The sequence below is a fragment of the Papilio machaon genome, chromosome 1, assembly GCF_912999745.1.
Source record: "Papilio machaon chromosome 1, ilPapMach1.1, whole genome shotgun sequence".
In the NCBI taxonomy this organism is placed as follows: domain Eukaryota; kingdom Metazoa; phylum Arthropoda; class Insecta; order Lepidoptera; family Papilionidae; genus Papilio; species Papilio machaon.
In genome coordinates, this window is record NC_059986.1 from 4,719,046 (window position 1) to 4,736,407 (window position 17,362).

The 17,362-nt window shown below is 32.2% G+C and overlaps 4 protein-coding genes across 5 annotated transcripts; 2 read left to right on the forward strand and 2 right to left on the reverse strand.

Moving 5' to 3' along the window:
- Nucleotides 1-1,300: 1,300 nt before the first annotated feature.
- LOC106710714 (golgin subfamily A member 2) lies at nt 1,301-4,825 on the reverse strand. Its single transcript, XM_014502864.2, has 4 exons — nt 4,689-4,825; nt 3,659-4,600; nt 2,830-3,069; nt 1,301-2,533 (listed from the first exon to the last, which is right to left on the reverse strand). Exons 1-4 carry the CDS (start codon nt 4,728-4,730, stop codon nt 1,718-1,720), a joined length of 2,040 nt encoding a protein of 679 aa, XP_014358350.2. The 5' UTR covers nt 4,731-4,825; the 3' UTR covers nt 1,301-1,717.
- A 258-nt stretch (nt 4,826-5,083) lies between these two features.
- LOC123721382 lies at nt 5,084-6,010 on the forward strand. The gene has a single exon (XM_045679981.1). The coding sequence runs from the start codon at nt 5,084-5,086 to the stop codon at nt 6,008-6,010; it is 927 nt and encodes a 308-aa protein (XP_045535937.1).
- Nucleotides 6,011-10,347: 4,337 nt separating this feature from the next.
- LOC106710766 (N-terminal Xaa-Pro-Lys N-methyltransferase 1) lies at nt 10,348-11,319 on the forward strand. Its single transcript, XM_014502927.2, has 2 exons — nt 10,348-10,842; nt 10,926-11,319. Exons 1-2 carry the CDS (start codon nt 10,400-10,402, stop codon nt 11,203-11,205), a joined length of 723 nt encoding a protein of 240 aa, XP_014358413.2. The 5' UTR covers nt 10,348-10,399; the 3' UTR covers nt 11,206-11,319.
- A 2,451-nt stretch (nt 11,320-13,770) lies between these two features.
- On the reverse strand, nt 13,771-16,806 carry LOC106710804. Of its 2 annotated transcripts, none has more exons than XM_014502973.2 (3): nt 16,676-16,806; nt 16,349-16,586; nt 13,771-15,455 (listed from the first exon to the last, which is right to left on the reverse strand). In XM_014502973.2, exon 3 carries the CDS (start codon nt 15,446-15,448, stop codon nt 13,877-13,879), a length of 1,572 nt encoding a protein of 523 aa, XP_014358459.2. In that variant the 5' UTR covers nt 15,449-15,455; nt 16,349-16,586; nt 16,676-16,806; the 3' UTR covers nt 13,771-13,876. The 2 variants fall into 2 exon arrangements, with proteins under 2 accessions (XP_014358459.2, XP_014358457.2); XM_014502971.2 differs by having other exon boundaries at nt 16,317-16,586.
- Between the last annotated feature and the right edge of the window lie 556 nt (nt 16,807-17,362).

A 17,362-nucleotide genomic window follows, 5' to 3' on the forward strand; every position in this document is an offset into this window, starting at 1 on the left:
ATCGGATGGCGACGCCCATGTACATAGAACATAATATACCTGTCTCGAATGAATCACGGATCCCATTTTTCTTTATCATTTTTCCGTCTTTCGTTTAACTATAAACAAGAAGGTTTAATTGAAGCGTTAATGACGGGTATTGAATGTTAATCTAGTTACTATGTAGATTAAATGTTCCTTTAAAAACGTGTTGTTTTTAATTTACATATGTTAAAAAAAATATCTCGGTGACCCGATGTTACAGTGACCGCTATATAAAAATATTGAGTTCGTCACCTAACACCGGGAGCCTTTCTTCCTAATTTAGCGTCTTTTCTTTGTGGTAAGAGGCAAACAAGCAGCAGGACCAATGAAGAAGTCATAGACGCCCAACCATAGGCGCGAACTGCAGATGCGTCTTGAAATAAAAAAATGGTTCTGATGCGCTGTATTTGGTTAGTTTACTCCTTTTAGTAACGTCCTTAGACCCAATAAATCCATTAAAAGTTTATGTGAAATAACATAGGACTAATAATATATTCAGTACAGGTTAATAGTAAATCAACCAAAAAAAATACTTTTTGTTAAAAGTTTATGAGAAATATAAAAATTACTTTTTGTTTGCTTTCCAAAGTCAACAGTTAACTACTGCCTCTGGTAAAACTAAGTAAATACTGTTACACTGAAACTGGTGTTTCTAATGGTATAAATCCGGTGAATTGTCCTCCTTTTTCAATAGCTAGGCTAATAGTAACATAGTAAAATAATACTACAAACTAATAGTAATTAGCTTCTCATAGACAATGTTTGTATATAATCAAAAATAAAACCCATTTCCCGAAATCAATTTTTTCTGAAATTTGTTTGTTAAACATCTTCAGTCGTGATGACAATGCTATGTTTTAGATAGCCTCTCATTCTTTAAACAATGAAATAATTATCAAAATTTATATACTAATTCAAAAGTAACGAACTAATACATCGTGGCGTGCCTTTTATTGTGTTCATTTTTCATCATTAGTTTACGTTCTCTGTCTTTGATATTTTTCTTGCGTGTTCCATGTATGAGTACCAAGTACTTAGTTTTATTATAAGTAAAATTTATGCTACTAAAATCTCCGCGACTGTACATATTTTAATGCTTATATTGATTGAACTAGACACTAAAACGATACGTACTACAGCATATTAAAGAAGATTGAACGCAAATTGGTTAAACCGATTCAGAGACTAGCATCCACAAACACAGAGAAAATTCTAAAAATCAATGTTTTGAGTTTATGATGATGAATAAGGCTACTAATGTTTTATTACGACGTCGAAGGTGGCCTAAGGTGGTTGGATCTACAAATTAATTCCTGGTGAGACGGTTCTACTTTACGAAAGAAATAGAAATTAAAGTAAGTAAATGGTCGTTTGCCACTAGTGGGCCTCGTGGAAGACAATTTGCTTACATTAAATTCTGCTCATGCTCCACCACTGAATATCTGTAACTGGATCACATGAACGATGTTACGGGCGACAACGGATAATAAATAAATAATCTTTGAGAAATAACATTATATTACTATTAATTAAACAAACAAATTAATAAATGTTGTGTAAAACTTCACAGATAAAGGGACTGTCAACTGGGTCTATGTGATCTTCACTTTCAACACTTTGATTTTCTTATATGTGTATTTTACATTGGATCAAAGTTCGTTACAATTGTCATAGGTCCTTGGTTATTAAAAAATTAAACATCTATAAGTTGTCCTGAACAACAACTGCATGGATAAAAGTTTTTGAAGTCTAGCATTTTATGATTTAAGGATATTAATGAACTGGTTTTTACACTTAACATTATTTCCATTACCTTATCTAAATCATTCTTTCTCGATTCATCTTGCAAAAATTTCTTCAATTCATCATCATTTGCAAATCTCAAAAGCAAGTCATTTAGCTGTTCCAATTGCATCTTCAATTTATTACTTTCTATTTGAAACATTTTAATTTGTTCACTCCTGTCTTCATCTCGTTTTTTCAATAAACTGCGCTGTTGTTGGTACAGAGCTATATATTCACATATTGTATCCGTTTCATTTTGCAGTTGCAGAATTATGTGTTCTAGTCTATGTTTTTCATCAGATAAGTTTGCAACTTCATCCATTATATTTAAAAACCTCTCTTGTAGTTTTAACATCGCATCTTCCTTGGCAATGCTCAATCTTATTTCCTCATCATCAATTTTGATCAAATCTCTTCTTTCATCACACTCTTGATTATGGACATGAAGAGCATCTTTTTCATTAGAATTTATATCCTTTTCTTCTTTATCAATGCAACTTTGGTCTTTTTCCTTAGCTTGATGGTAATTTTCGAGGGATTTCTCATAATTGATTTGTAAAATGCGGCAACTATTCTGCAATCTTATCATTTCATCATCCTTAGCCTTTAACTTGTTTTGGACACTTCTTAAATTTTCCTCTATGTCAGCAAGTTTTAGCATCAATTCCTTATTTAGTTGCTTTTCATGAGTCAATTTGTCTGTTAAATCTAATTTGTCTTTACTCTGAAATTAAACACGGAAAAAAGTTACAAATATACTGATGAAAAATTGCAATTTAATTTGTTAAATAACTTTACTGATGATTAACAAATCAATTATTTATGACATCATTCTGCAGGGGTATTATTTATAAGGGTATTAAATATCTAGCAAGCCTAATGGGACGGCAACATGGTGACATTGTGACAGTTGTAATGTAATACTTAATGAGACATAGGTCTGTAGGATCATTACCCTGTCCCTGCCAGCATCACTGTCCTTTACCTTATGGGGAGTAACCATATATTATTACAATTTACCATTTTTATAAAAGCAAATTCCAACTCTGCTAAATCAGTTTTAAGTTTTTTATTCTGTTCTGTTGCTCGCTGTGCTGCAACTTTGTCACTGGCGATGTCAGCATTTAGTTTAGATATGCTGATGTTGTCCTGATCACAGTTAATTTCTTTACTCTTATTCAATGTTTCAATTTGTGCTTGAGTTTCATAAAATTTTGCTTGAAGTTCATCATATGCAGCATTTAATTCTTGAATTTTTTTCTGAAATCAATGCAAATATTTCAAAACTTATCAAACACAGAATCAAAAGTTCAGAAAGGAAATGTATCTTAATTATGTAAAGAAATTATTATTGTCATGATTTTTTTGTTAATGGTTTAAGTTATTGTATTATGGGTTGGAGTTATCCTCTATATAATGCTCCACATTGAGCACCCATTGTTTTCATTTTTTTTAATTACTATATGAGATTTTGTATTTCCATTCCTTATGATGACAGAAGTTTTTTTATACAGTTGATCAATCAGATGTCAAGTATATTGGAAGATAAATCTCTGAATCTGTTGGTTTCAATTGCCATAATAATTTTGCACATGAAACAAATACTCTATGTTAAGTAAAGCTTACTACAATAAACTAGTGTAAATCACTTCCAATACTGTTAAGCTATGTCAGAGGTTAGCACTAAAACTCTAAGATATTCAAACAGACTGTCAAAAACCAAACATTTGGTGTTTTATGGTGTTCCATCTTGTTGATAAAAGCCTCCTGTAATAGTTGTATGTTTTTTCATTTATATTTTACATGTAGATTTTGGAGTGAAAGTAAATAAATGAAAAAATGAACATACCTCTTTAGTTTTAATTGTTTCTTGTAGTTTTAACACATTTTCATGTTCTTCAACTTTTTTGGATTGAAAGTTTTGAAGTCTTATTTCCATTTCACTTATTTGATCAACAAGGTTAGTTTCTCTGTTGTGCAACGTCTGAATTTCCACATTTAAATCATGATTATTTGTTTCCATTGTTTTAAGTTGTCTGTTGAGCTCACCAACATAATGCTCATAGTGAGAACTAATACTATCTCTTTCTTTTTGGAGTGATTGCATTTGTTGCTCTAAGTTAGCTATTTTTTGGTAAAGTTGAACATTTGATGTTTGTTCTTCTTGGTCTTGACATATATTGATGTTAGAGTTATTAGTCAATTGTTTCATCTGTAACTGCAGCACATCTATTTGGTTTTGAAGCATTGAAATATGATTAGTAAGTTGTGAATTTTCATTTTCTTTAACTGTTAACATTGTTTTTGTGAATTCTAATTGTTCTATTAAATTGGTGTTTTGTTCTGATAAAGTAGCGATATTGCTTTGAAGTTTCGATATTGTATTCTTTTGTAATGAATTTTCATCATTTACAACAGCATATTTGTTTTGAACAGTTTGCAGTTCCATCTGCAAGCGGGAGACAGTTTGTGCATGAGCATTTTGTTGTTCTACTGCCGAATTACAACTTCTCTGTAATTCCATCAGTTGCTGTTCTAATATTTTGACTTGTTCTTCAAGTTTCGTTTTATTAGTAATTAAAATTTCCGTCACATTCATGCCGCTGTTGTTGGGCGTTTCACAATTTTTTATAAGACTATTATCACTATAAAAATTCACTACATCAGTACCAGTAGTCAATTCTTTTACTTTTATATTCTCTTCGGTTGCTTCTTTCTTTAATGTACCATATTCTTGATAGGGGCTTGAAACTTCTGTACGAACCATTTTTTTTTCTTGGTGGTGTTTCAGCTGCAATTAACAATATTTTTTTAAATACACTGACGTGTTATACATAACTCAATGTATGACAAAATAATTTAAGTAATCAATTTTGTACCTTTTGTCTCGCAGACGCTAGTTTAGCTGCTCTATCGTCCATTATAATCTTGTGATATTGTATTCCCAATTGATAAATAGTGTAGTGTTAAAAAAGTTTAATAGGTTTAATATTTCTTTCAGACAACGTAAACAGTACGAACGATTGTAAATTGTAATTGACCAAAAACTCAAAAACATAGATTTATAGAGACATGCATAGAGCAATGCACCAGATCAGCCTTTGACTATATAGAAATGGACTAGATAAAGTTCTGCTGATGTATTTGGTTGGAATGTATTGAGTAGTTCAACAAGTAAGTAAGTTTTTTTAATTTTCTTAAAAGTAAATATATTAGAAAATTATTAAATAACATAGTATTTGTATATGTGTATATTTTTATCGAATAACGAATAATGGATTGCCAAAAGTGTAAGAAAGTTTTGTCAAAAAAAGGGTCACATTTCCAATGTCAGGGACAGTGTAAGGGTACGTTTCATAGAAGTTGTGTAAAGGGTCTAGCAGCTGATTTAAAAGCTGGGATAAGCCGTATCTACTGCAACAACTGTACTGATGAGGATGACTCAGTAAACGATGATCAAGAAGATGACGCCCGATATCATGACAAGATACTAAAAGATATCCAGAAAAACGTAAATATTATTCCTTGCCTAATAAAACAGTTGGAATGTATAAAAAATAGCATGTGTTTACTTTCTGAAAAATATGACACGTTGTTAGCTGAGCACGAAAAATCAAAGGACAAAATACGCAAACTTGAAAAGACAGTGGAAAACATAAACAATAAGTGCGTTTATGTGGAAAAGTGCAATACTGCATTAGAACAAAAGCTACATGACTATGAGCAATTAACTCGCAAGCAGAATATCGAAATTGTAGGTCTTGAAGCAATGCCAGACGAAAATGTTACAGAAATTGTTAGTAAGCTAGGGAAGATGATCAATGTCAGTGATGATAATATTGAATGGGTGAGACGGAATCAACCACGAAAACAAGGTATTAGTTCTGCATCCATAATAGTCGGGTTTAAAGCATCGGGAACCAATTCACGCGACGCGTGGCTAGCAGAAAGACACAAGCTAAGTGATATAACAAGCGACAAGATAACTGGCGGCATAAACAAGAGTAAAGTCTACATCAATGAGGACCTCACTAAATCAACCCGGACTTTATTATGGTTTACTAAGAAGGAGCTACGGCACCACTACAAATATATTTGGGTGTCTAATGGGAAGATTTTGGTTAAGAAGATGGATGGCAATAAAACATCCTGGGTGAGATCTGAAAAAGATATATTTGATCTTCTCAAAAAGAAAGATTAGAAATCTATTTTCTTAATGTTTTCCTTAAGTTTCTACTTTGTTTACTATGATAATGAAAATTCACGATCTTAGATAATATCATTACTATTACTGACAATGAAAGAATAAACACTGTTGAAGTAGGAAATCTAAATGCATGGGTGAAAAAGCTCAAATATAAATATGATTTTTGTATTTTGCACATAAATATTAGATCTCTAAAAAAGAACTTTCATGAATTAATTGTCACCTTATATTGTAACTTAAGCAACATCGATGTTATTGTAATAACTGAGCCAAATATTAATTTCTCTATGATTAACTTGTATACGATTAAGGGATTCAATATACATAGTTTTACACGTACAGATCGAACGGGAGGGGGTGTTTTGGTTTATACGCGAGAGTCGTGGCCGGCTCGAGTGATTGAGACAGAACATACTAGCAAAATGCGCTCAGCGGAGTGTGTTTGCATTGTACTAGACGAGACCAACAATGATCCGATATATTTATTATCCATGTATAGACCTCCAAGAATAAATAATAATAATAGAATTAGACAGTTTCTGACCGAGTTACGTGCAATATTAGAAAACTTGCCCAAAAATACCAAACTCTTCGTGTGTGGAGATATTAATATAAATATATTGAAAAGTCAAGACAATAATGTTGTTGACTACGAAAATTTACTAGCAGAATACGGCTTAGTGCAATGTATAAATAAAGTAACCCGAAAAGAAATATTTAAGGATAATGTTGTAGAATCATGTCTGGATCACATATATATCAGAGCTCCCTTATCACAAATCAACTCAGCAGTAATACAACAAAAAATATCTGATCATTATATCGTTTCGGCCGCTGTGCAGTGGAACCGCGCTCCATCTAGCGTTAATTGTGTCGTTGCAGGATCATCGCGCTCACCATTGAAACGATCCGCTGACATCACGTCGCACACGGCGGCCGGCCGCGGTTCTCGCGTTACCAGTATTGCGACTACAGTACGACGTGTGCTCGATAATCGTTTGGTTAGGGAGAGACTACTAAACACTGATTTTAATATGGTTATGTCTATTGAATGCCCTATTAAATTATATGATGCCCTACATGAAATATTCTCAAATATTTATAATGATTGTTACAAAACTATTACAGTACGTGCTAGTCATAGATATAATAAATGTTGGGTAACTAATAAACTCAAAAACATGATAAAGGAAAGAGACAGGATGTTTAGGGCTTGGTGCAATGATCCGAAGAATATGATTAAGAGACTTGAATATACTAGATATAGAAATAAATGCAATAAAGTGATATCTAAAAGCAGTAATGAATACGATAGGCAACGTATTATCGATTGCAATAAAAATATAAGAATGGTTTGGGATAGAATAAATTCATTGCTGGGGAAAAATAAGCAATCTTTAGATAGTGTAATAATTAATAATATGAATATGCAGGATAACACTAAATGTATAGCAGATAGGTTTGCAAACACATTTAATGAAGAAATTCAACAAATTAAACATATCTGCAATGAAAAATGGTTAAATAGGGATAACTATGTACAGCAAGCAGATAGAAATATGAGATGGCAGCCTGTCAGTGTTTCTGATGTAGAAAAGACTATTAATAAAATGAACCATAAGAAATCTCCTGGTAGCGATCAAATACGGATGTCAGATTTGAAATTAATTAGCCGCAAAATAAGTCCAGTCATATCTAAACTCATTAACTTGTCTGTTGAAAATCACTCATTTCCTAATCAAATTAAAGAAGCAATAATTCGTCCCGTTTTTAAAAGAGGTGACCGGAAAATATATTCTAACTATAGACCAATTGCAATTTTATCTAGTATAGAAAAGATTATAGAAAAATGTATTGTAAATCAGCTTGGCAATTACTTACAGAGCAATAGTATAATATCCCGATCACAACATGGTTTTCAAAAGGGGAAAAGTACAAACAGATTATTGTCTAATTTCACAGATGAAATAAACAATCATTTAAACGACAAGAAACATGTCGTAGCCATATTTTTTGACTTTAAAAAGGCATTTGATACCCTTGAGACGGACACATTATTGAATGCAATACTAGAATGTGGAGTGGGGAAGCCTCTGAACGAATGGTTTAGAGACTACCTCACTTCTCGCTCGTATAGGGTGAAAATAGGTGACACGTTAAGTGATAAGAAAATGGTCAATTGCGGGGTGCCTCAAGGTTCGGGATGTGGTCCCGTCTGCTACCTGATGCACGTAAACAGTTTATGTGCTGTACTCAAACACTGCTCCGCGCACATGTACGCGGACGACCTGTGCGTGCTGCGAGCCGGTATTGACTTAGTAGAGACCTGTCGCCTTGTGCAGCAAGATGTAAATGCCGTTGTCAAGTGGTCACATGACAATGGCATAGTCCTCAATTCTGATAAAACACAATTGTTAATTATACATTCCCCACACTTACCTTTAACAAAGTCACCTCCATCATTAGTTGCACATTCTTTTGATTGCTTTCATAATAACCTGGTTAACTGTGTTTGCAAACCAATAGAACGAGTTAAATGTACAACATATTTAGGTGTAAAAATAGACGAAAATTTCTCTTTTACTGAACATGTAAATTTTTTATGTAAGAAACTTAGGAATATTCTTAGCAAATTTTATCATCTTAGTTTTCGAGTTCCAAAAGGGACATTAAAATTACTTTATAATTCATTAGTGGAACCAATACTCGATTATGCTCTCGATTGTTACGGACTCACACATAAAACCCATATTTGTAAACTGGAAAATATTCAACTAAGATATGTTAAATTACTTGTGGATAAAAAAACAAAATCAAAATATAATCAGGACTCATTCAAACTTTTTAAAATATGTAAAATACTTCCTGTTAGTGTCAAACATAAATATTTAATTGCAGTTAACAATCGTGAGCATACTTCTTTTTTTAAAAATATATGTAATACCTACAATACCCGAGCAATGATTGCAGGTAAATATATGGTGCCCAGGGTACATAATATATACGGAGACCGAACTCTTAAAAAACGTGTACCGTATATATTTAATAGTTTACCTGCATTCATTACGGATGAAAGTATCAAAGGTAAATTTAAAACAAAGCTCAAAAAATTTTTAATACATGCATTGCCATAACTTCTTTTCCCATAACTGATTTCATTATACTTTCATTAAATTTATTTTAATTTTAATAATCATACTTATCTAATTTTATTTTATATAAATTTAAATTTAATTTAATTTTTAATTATCATACTAATCTAATTTTATATTATATCAATTTAAATTTAAATTAAATTCCTTGATCCCACAGTCAAATTATTTTATATAATTTTGTGGGACATAGTTCTATTTTAGGTTTTTTTTATTGTATTGTAAATAAATAAATAAATAAATAAATAATAAATAAGCTTGTAGGGGGGGGGGGGGCTTGGAGGGGTTCTTAGTAGGGGAGGTCGAGACGCTAAATAGGGAGTAACTTGAGCGTCGTGAGGACCTATTGGTTACAGTATTAGGATGCTAAACAGATAAAAAGGTTAAGTGATGTGCCCAGACAGATGTAGGCCTCAGGCACCACATTCACCAGATGTTACGCGGAATTGCTTCCACTTCACGCCTGTCTTCTGTGTAGTCATGGTATTTCACCGGTCGACCCGGCCTATTCATGCACCCAACAAATATTGTTCTTGCGGAATCTACCACCGTTAAAAAGGTATTGGCAAGGTGTTTACGCGATTGATATCCTGGCTTCTTTGAGTCGTAGAAATACGCGTACGGCCGTAATAGCTTTGAGGTTTTCAACGCGAATTCACCGGGATTTAGTGAAATATTTGATATTTAATTCTGATATTAAAAACTTATTTTATTGTTAATAGTTAAGAAAAGGAATATATATTTACACTATGTTCTAGCAACTTTTTGTGAATTACACCGTTTTAATGCTAAATCTATTTACTTGTGAAATCATCTAACTTCCCTTTTTGTGAAAAGTTTTACAAATCACACTCAGCATTGTTGGGTTGTTAGTATAATTATTATATTATTATAGCAATCCTTATATCATTTGAAAGATAATCACCTATCTATTTCTATTCGATATCTATGTCCTTGTTGACTATTGCTCTCATTTAAAATTAAATTGGCAACACTACGTTACTGTATATTTGGCACATTTAGGCCGTTGTCCAATGCCTTAATAAATTAAAAAAAAAAAGTATTATTTGGCATTTGGCAGTATGTCATCTTCTGTTTTCTTTTTGTTTTCTAGGTTATTATAATTTAGGGTCTTGTTGTTTTTAATTTACACTACACATCCAACTCAACATTTGAATATAATTTTTATAACTGTAACTACTAACATTAAAAAAAATTAAGGAAATGCAAGATGAATCATAATACTTCAATTAATTATGAATTGTCATTGAAATATTGGGCTGAGATTCCTCCGACTGTGGATGGAGTGCTTGGAGGATTTGGATTTATTTCAAATGCTGATATTGAAGGATCAAAACTGTTCCTTAAATCATTATTTGCTTTAGGTAATGGCCCTGCTCCAAATCTTGCTTTGGATTGTGGTGCTGGTATTGGCCGGATAACAAAATTTTTACTTATACCAAACTTTCAAAAGGTCGATGTAATAGAACCTGATGAAAAATTTATTAACGCATTAGCAGACTTTGTTGGTGACGACAAAAGTAAAGTTGAAACCTTATATAAAGTCAGCTTACAGGAATTTACACCAGAGAAAAAGTATGATGTTATCTGGAATCAGTGGGTTTTAGGGTATTTAACTGACGACGATCTTGTACTATATCTAAACAGATGCAGGTAAATTATCTTACATTGAGAAAACATTTACATGAAATAGATAGAATGTTTAGAGTTAATATGTTTATTAAACAAATTTACAGAGATGCATTGACTGAAAATGGAGTTGTAGTTGTAAAGGAAAATGTCACCTCATCAGGAGCTGCAGAAAAAGATGAGGCGGATTCATCAGTGACTAGATCATTAAAAGATTACATGAGAATTTTTAAGAAAGCAAATTTAAAAAGGATTAAGCAATGTAAGCAAACCAACTTTCCTAGTGGAATTTATCCCGTTTATATGTTTGCTCTTGTACCAAATACAAGAATACCAGAAATATCATATACTACTAGATTGAGAAGCACACACCATAATGCTACTTAAAACCCATAAGAAATCAAAAGCATCACATATTATTTTGGCATTACTAAAGTTGGAGACAAAATGTGACGGTACGCAAATTGTATAAATGACAAATTAAAGAAATATCTAAAAATGAAACTGTAAACATTTTTTATGAAATTACAGATGTAACATATTTTTTTTAAATTCCAAATACTCAAATGTTATTCATTATTATTAGTTTATGCCCCTGTATATGTAGTGTTGGTTTAAATTTTAGTGCTCTACAAATTGATTAGTTTGACAACTCCCAGTTTAGTAATTCAGCATTATTGGTTATGAATCTTTTTGTTTTTCTATGTTTGTTCAAACAGAAATGGATTATTCCAAATAATTTTATAATTTCTATTCAAATGAAAGAAAAACAGTTTCAATTTCAATTTTTAAATAAAAAATAGAATGTAAACATAAAACAAAAATCAGTGTGTAAATGTTCACAGAAATGTAAATGTAATACATCATTGTATACAATTTCTAGGAAATATGTAAAAGTTCTAAAATCATCTTGAAATGTGTGAAAAAATTATATTAGACACATTTCCTAAAAGGCAATGTAATACAAACAGGAATTATTTTTCTCTTGATTATGTGTGAGTGCTAATCATTGACCAAAAAAGTAAACTTATTTTTTCTATTAAAGACTACAAGCAATTGAGGACATGAAAGGCTTATATGAATTGGTCATAGGGAAAGAAATTGTGTGATGAACAGATATGAAGTTGCTACAAAAATAGAAACCTGTCCTGAAAACAAAGAGGTATATAAGGGTATTGTTGTAAAGCATTTTATATCATTCAACTATAACTACAATTGGATCTAGTAGATTTTCAGTCCCAGTCTGACAGTGATGCCACAATGTTGTTTTAAAACAACTCAAATTGAAACGAAACGAGAAAGTGATTCATTATTAGACATTAGAGCTCCTGCAATTCTCCAATCTGATAATAACGGAGAATTTTTTTAATTTTCCAACCAAATGAATTATTGAAGGGTTTCAACTTATTTAAAATTATGTGTTACGTGTACAGCAACGTGCTTCATTTATTTCACTCACCTATAACTAGGGTTATCGTTTTAACAATGTATGTTATTCATGGAAATTAACTATCTTATAAATTTCTGAATACCATATCAGAATTTCATGAAATTTCTTACGAATTCTTAACGTAGACAAATATAAAAATTAAACATTTTACTCATAACATTAATTGTGGGATAGGAAAATAACATTATTACTTTAAAGAATAATAAAATTACTTAAATTTTAATTCATTTGGTTATATCACCCTCATGTCTATATACTACGCTCATCTCATCTATGGGTTTAAAGGTTTACTTTAATTCAATTTTATTTTTCAAATTATTAAAAGTTTCGGGGTCCCTCCTAAAGCACTGCTTTTTGCGTGCTCAATTTATTTAATAGATTTATTAAAAACTAATTTTTGAACGGCTGATACATTTTAAGTGAATAAACGATTAATAAACTAGTTATTCGAGCACTGGGCAATAATTTCGGCTTTCATATTATTAGAATTATTATCTTGAATTATTGTTTGGAGACGACATTAAAATCGGCGATATAACGTTTTGTTTACAAATTAATATCTTCATCGTGCTTGTAGCTGCCTACACATTCCATCAGTCAAGTGCAATCGAACGAGGAATTTTAAGTTAAGTACTCGTCGATCTTTTCCCATGCGAACCACCCGAAACATTTTTTGTGTCCACATTCCAAACTCCTGCCTCGCCACAAATCTTTAGTACCTATAAAATATGTTACTATTCGTTCACGAGGGCAAGCGGAACCACACTGCACAACGCTGCGTTTTATTCGTCACGCCTCCCGTAAAGAACATACAGTCTTAATAAAATCATTAGCATATTCTGCTGTGATATAAGACTGTCTACCTAGCAACCCGGCTCAGCAAGTAAGTACATACGCGATAGCCAACGGCTAAGTCGGCGTTTGCTAAACGCTCAATTGGCGGCGAGTGTATGCCCGTGGCGATCGCAAGGCGAGTAGTGGAGTGATGTGCGATAACCTGAATTCTTTCAATGTTAAGAATAATGACGTATAAAAATTTTGGAAGGTGACAGAAGGAAACTCCCGCTTTCTTTCAGTTTTTCTCCCCATTGTTTGGACGAGAGTAATGGTGCGATATGTACTTGTCAAATGCTCTCCGTCAACATATGCAAGCGAGAATGGCGGTTTACCAAAAATATCTTTATCCCGCTCAATCGAAAACAGCGAATGTACACCACGCTGGGATTTGATGAGTGCACGATAACCTTAAGTCCCAGGCACACAGAAAAACCGCACCATAAGATACACGATGTACACGTACACATAAGATACATGGTGTTTCTTCTTTTCCCGAAACGCTGTATTGTTTTAGTATTGGTCCATAGCTTGTCAAATTGTGTACAAATGAAAAGACCGTGCTGTTAAAATGTTTTATTAAAACCAATTAACAATACTGAAGAGATTTTAAAACAATAACAGTGATTACAATTTCATGTATTCTATAATTTACTCCCTATTTTATAACATGTGATTTATTTTTTTAATGAAATAATGTCAAGTAGATCCATAGGGATTGTAGGTATCATAAGGGGTGAGTAACAGCCCTGACCCGCCTTGGCGATGACCTTGTCATGCATCATATCGTCTGATAGGGCTTGTGTCGATATTGAAGTTGTTCATTTTAATATAATTTCTTATAAACTCGCGATCACTGTCTGTTAAAAGTGTCCAACTCTCTAGTTCTACTAATATTTCTAAGCTCATGCAACTATGGATTATTCTTTCGACAGAAGTAACAGTCATAAAGTCAGATTGCATTATACGCAATTCTCTCAAATGTATCAGTGGATTTATCTCTAATATTTTAAACATGAAATCATCGGTAAATTGTATAGCTGTCCCAATATGAAGAAATTCTACGTTAACACAATTACTTAGTAAGAATAATAACTGTTCATCTGTACAAGTGCTTACGCACGTTAGTTTTTTTAGATTTCTGAAGGGTAATATATCAAGTTTTTTTGTATATAAAGATGTATGCTGTATCAATGAGCAATTATAAAGAGTAAAATTTTCAAGCAATGGGCACATTTGACTTATGTACATTAAAGCATTCAAATCGATTTGATCGACATGTTCTAGGTGTAGGCTTATAATGTTACAACCCTTGGCTTGAAGCACCTGTTTAATTTGGTCCGCATAAAAGTCACATGATAATAATTTCAGATCGCACAAATGATCTAAACCTATCAATATCATGAGATCGCTTTGCAAAGTGTTGTGGAAAACTGTCATGCTCCGAATCAAGGGACACATTTTTACCGCCAATTGTAAATGAGTATCGGTAGCGTAACGACTGACGTAAGTTTTTAAATTAAGTTGCTTTAGTCCGATGCCAGTTTTATGTATAAATTCTAATACTCTGCCAATTTCGTCACATCTGCCCACGTCTTCCAAATTATCGCAATGCAAAAGCAAATTCGCAAATCCTGTCCACGTAACGGACGTCCTATAGAGTTGTATGCTTTTTAATTTTTTTAGATTACAAATAATATCTATACTCTCATTTGATATGCATTTAGATGAAGAAACATCTAGTGTTTCTATTTTTGGACAATATTGTACAATACATATAAGGATGTTGTCAGTGCAATCGTAGTTCATAAACAGATATTTAAGGGAATGCAATTCTTTCAAGGATTGAATAATGGCACCCTCCATATCTGCTGTTTTCCACCCACCTGAGAGAGAACCTAAATTAAGATATACTAAACCTTTGAGCATGTATAACTTGGCATAAAAAACTGAACGAATCATCTTAGGAATTCTATCAATAGATAGATACGTAATATTTTTAGTGAACAGTACCTCAGTCATTTTTACAATAACATTCATTTGAGTGACAAATCTTCCCATGGAAATTCTAAATCCATACGAATTTTTAGTTTTTTCTATTAAATCTGACAGAGCTTTAATCGTCATTTCTGCTAATGAGTCGTAAAGCATCCAAGGGACGTTAAAATCAAGATAAGATCGAATAAAGTTAATGCTATTTGCTAGCACTACTTGGGCATTACTGATGTTTTCTTGTGCGACTCCTACTGCCGGCACCATTTGAATCTCTGCCTGTAACGCTATCCAATCGCCGAGTTTGCGTAAAGCTAATTTCTCCAATTTTTCTGGTTGCTTGTATCTTGACATTATGAATCTGTAAAAGGCAATTATAGATATTTTAACTTACAACGATGTTTGTTGTGAATATGAAATGTAAACAGTATTTTTTTTTAATTACGCTTCTAGAATAAAACCTAAAAAAAATATTCGCCTAACATCCGTTTGACTATGGCCTAGTCACCCCTAACTTGGGGTAGGCTCCGAGCCCCTTGGTGGGGACGTATAGTGAGCTGATGATGATGATCCGTTTATCATGTAAAAAAAAACTAATTGATATAGTTAAGGGGAAACTCTATTGTTATTTTCATACAAAATATATGAAAATTATTCAGTTCATTACCATTAAGTTATGATCCAACCTATGTTGTTATAACTTAATATTTAAAATTGTATTTTGAAAAAAGAAAAGTAACAATTTTATAAGCGGGCCATTAGAATAGGTCACTTTTCATCAAAATCCAACAACGTAATTTTGTAAAGGCGAGCATAAAATATTATTTATTTTTTGAAGTTAAGAACTACATAATTGCTTACTTTGTCGAATTTCGATAACATATTTATTGTGATGTTGTCAATCGAACTTTGTTACAATGCTTCGTCAGTGAACTTTTTTTAATACTATTTTACAAAAAAAATCTAACGAAAAACATGGATATTTCATAACAACTGAACTCAATTCCCATATGTTTTAAGCCGAACCGATTCATGATTAGCAAATATTTTATGAAGTCGGTTTAAAATAGCATATCATAGTATATAATAAGTGACAATAAGTCGACATGTAGTTTATTTAGATTCGTAAGTAAAGGTTACAAAAAACGCACTACAAATAGTGTATCTCAAAAATGTTCTGAGCTTTATTTTTAGAAATCTTGTTATTTATTTATATACCCACCATTTATTTTATTCCAATGCACATTTGCTTACCTAAGATATTTCTTAATTAATTAGGGTAGCAAATATTGCTGTAATGATGTTTTCTAATAAAACCAAAAAAAATCTGGGAGAGATGTTTTAAGATTAAAGCACTGATCTAATCCGTGGATCTATTTTTATTCACTTTACAGACTGCTTCAAGATTTTCCAATGTATTTTGAAGTCCGTGTTCCATTGCCCTATAAATCTAGTTTCTAAGAATGTTATTCCTTAAATATGAGTCCTCTACCTAAAAAAATAATAATTATGAAAACTAAATGTTACATTTATATAAAATTTAAATTATAATTATTTATCGTCAAACAAGGATATCTGAACCTGCGAGAGAGGCGCTGCTATCGTGGTTGGTTCTGACAGAAACCTAAACCTACTTAGGACATAGAAAATGACGTAAAAGAAAAAAGTAATATGACAGCTACACATTGATTTACCACTAGCCTAGTGGCCACCACTAGGCTAGTCTCAGATAAAGAATATACTTGGTACTAGAGGCTAGTGGTAAATCACAAGTAAATGAATGCAGCTACAGTACAAAATAAGATCTTGTGACATTTTTTGACGTTGACTGGGGGCGCTAGTAACCTATCAAAGTTTAGTTTGACTTATACCCACCGGTTCAGATAGCCTTGTCAGTCTATTATCTATCTCCTTCCTACATATATTATTGTATTTTTTGGTCTATCTACAGATTGTTTCTTAAAATACTAGTGTCTAGCCCAGGCTTTACTCAGTTGGCAAAGCATTTATAATACTTACGAACGATTTATTTTACAGTGAATTCCTTTCTACAACCGTCAAAAGTTAAGTAAAAATATCCCGCGAGTTTATTTTTCGGTGGCGAGTAGTGATCTAGTGACAGTTGAAACATTTTAAAATACTAGCTGTTCCCCACGACTTCATCCACATGAAACTAATTAACAAGTGCATTTATGCCTTATCGATTTCAAACTTTTTTGTATTACACATAAAGTATTAACTTTCAAACGATTTTCAATCAATATGAAA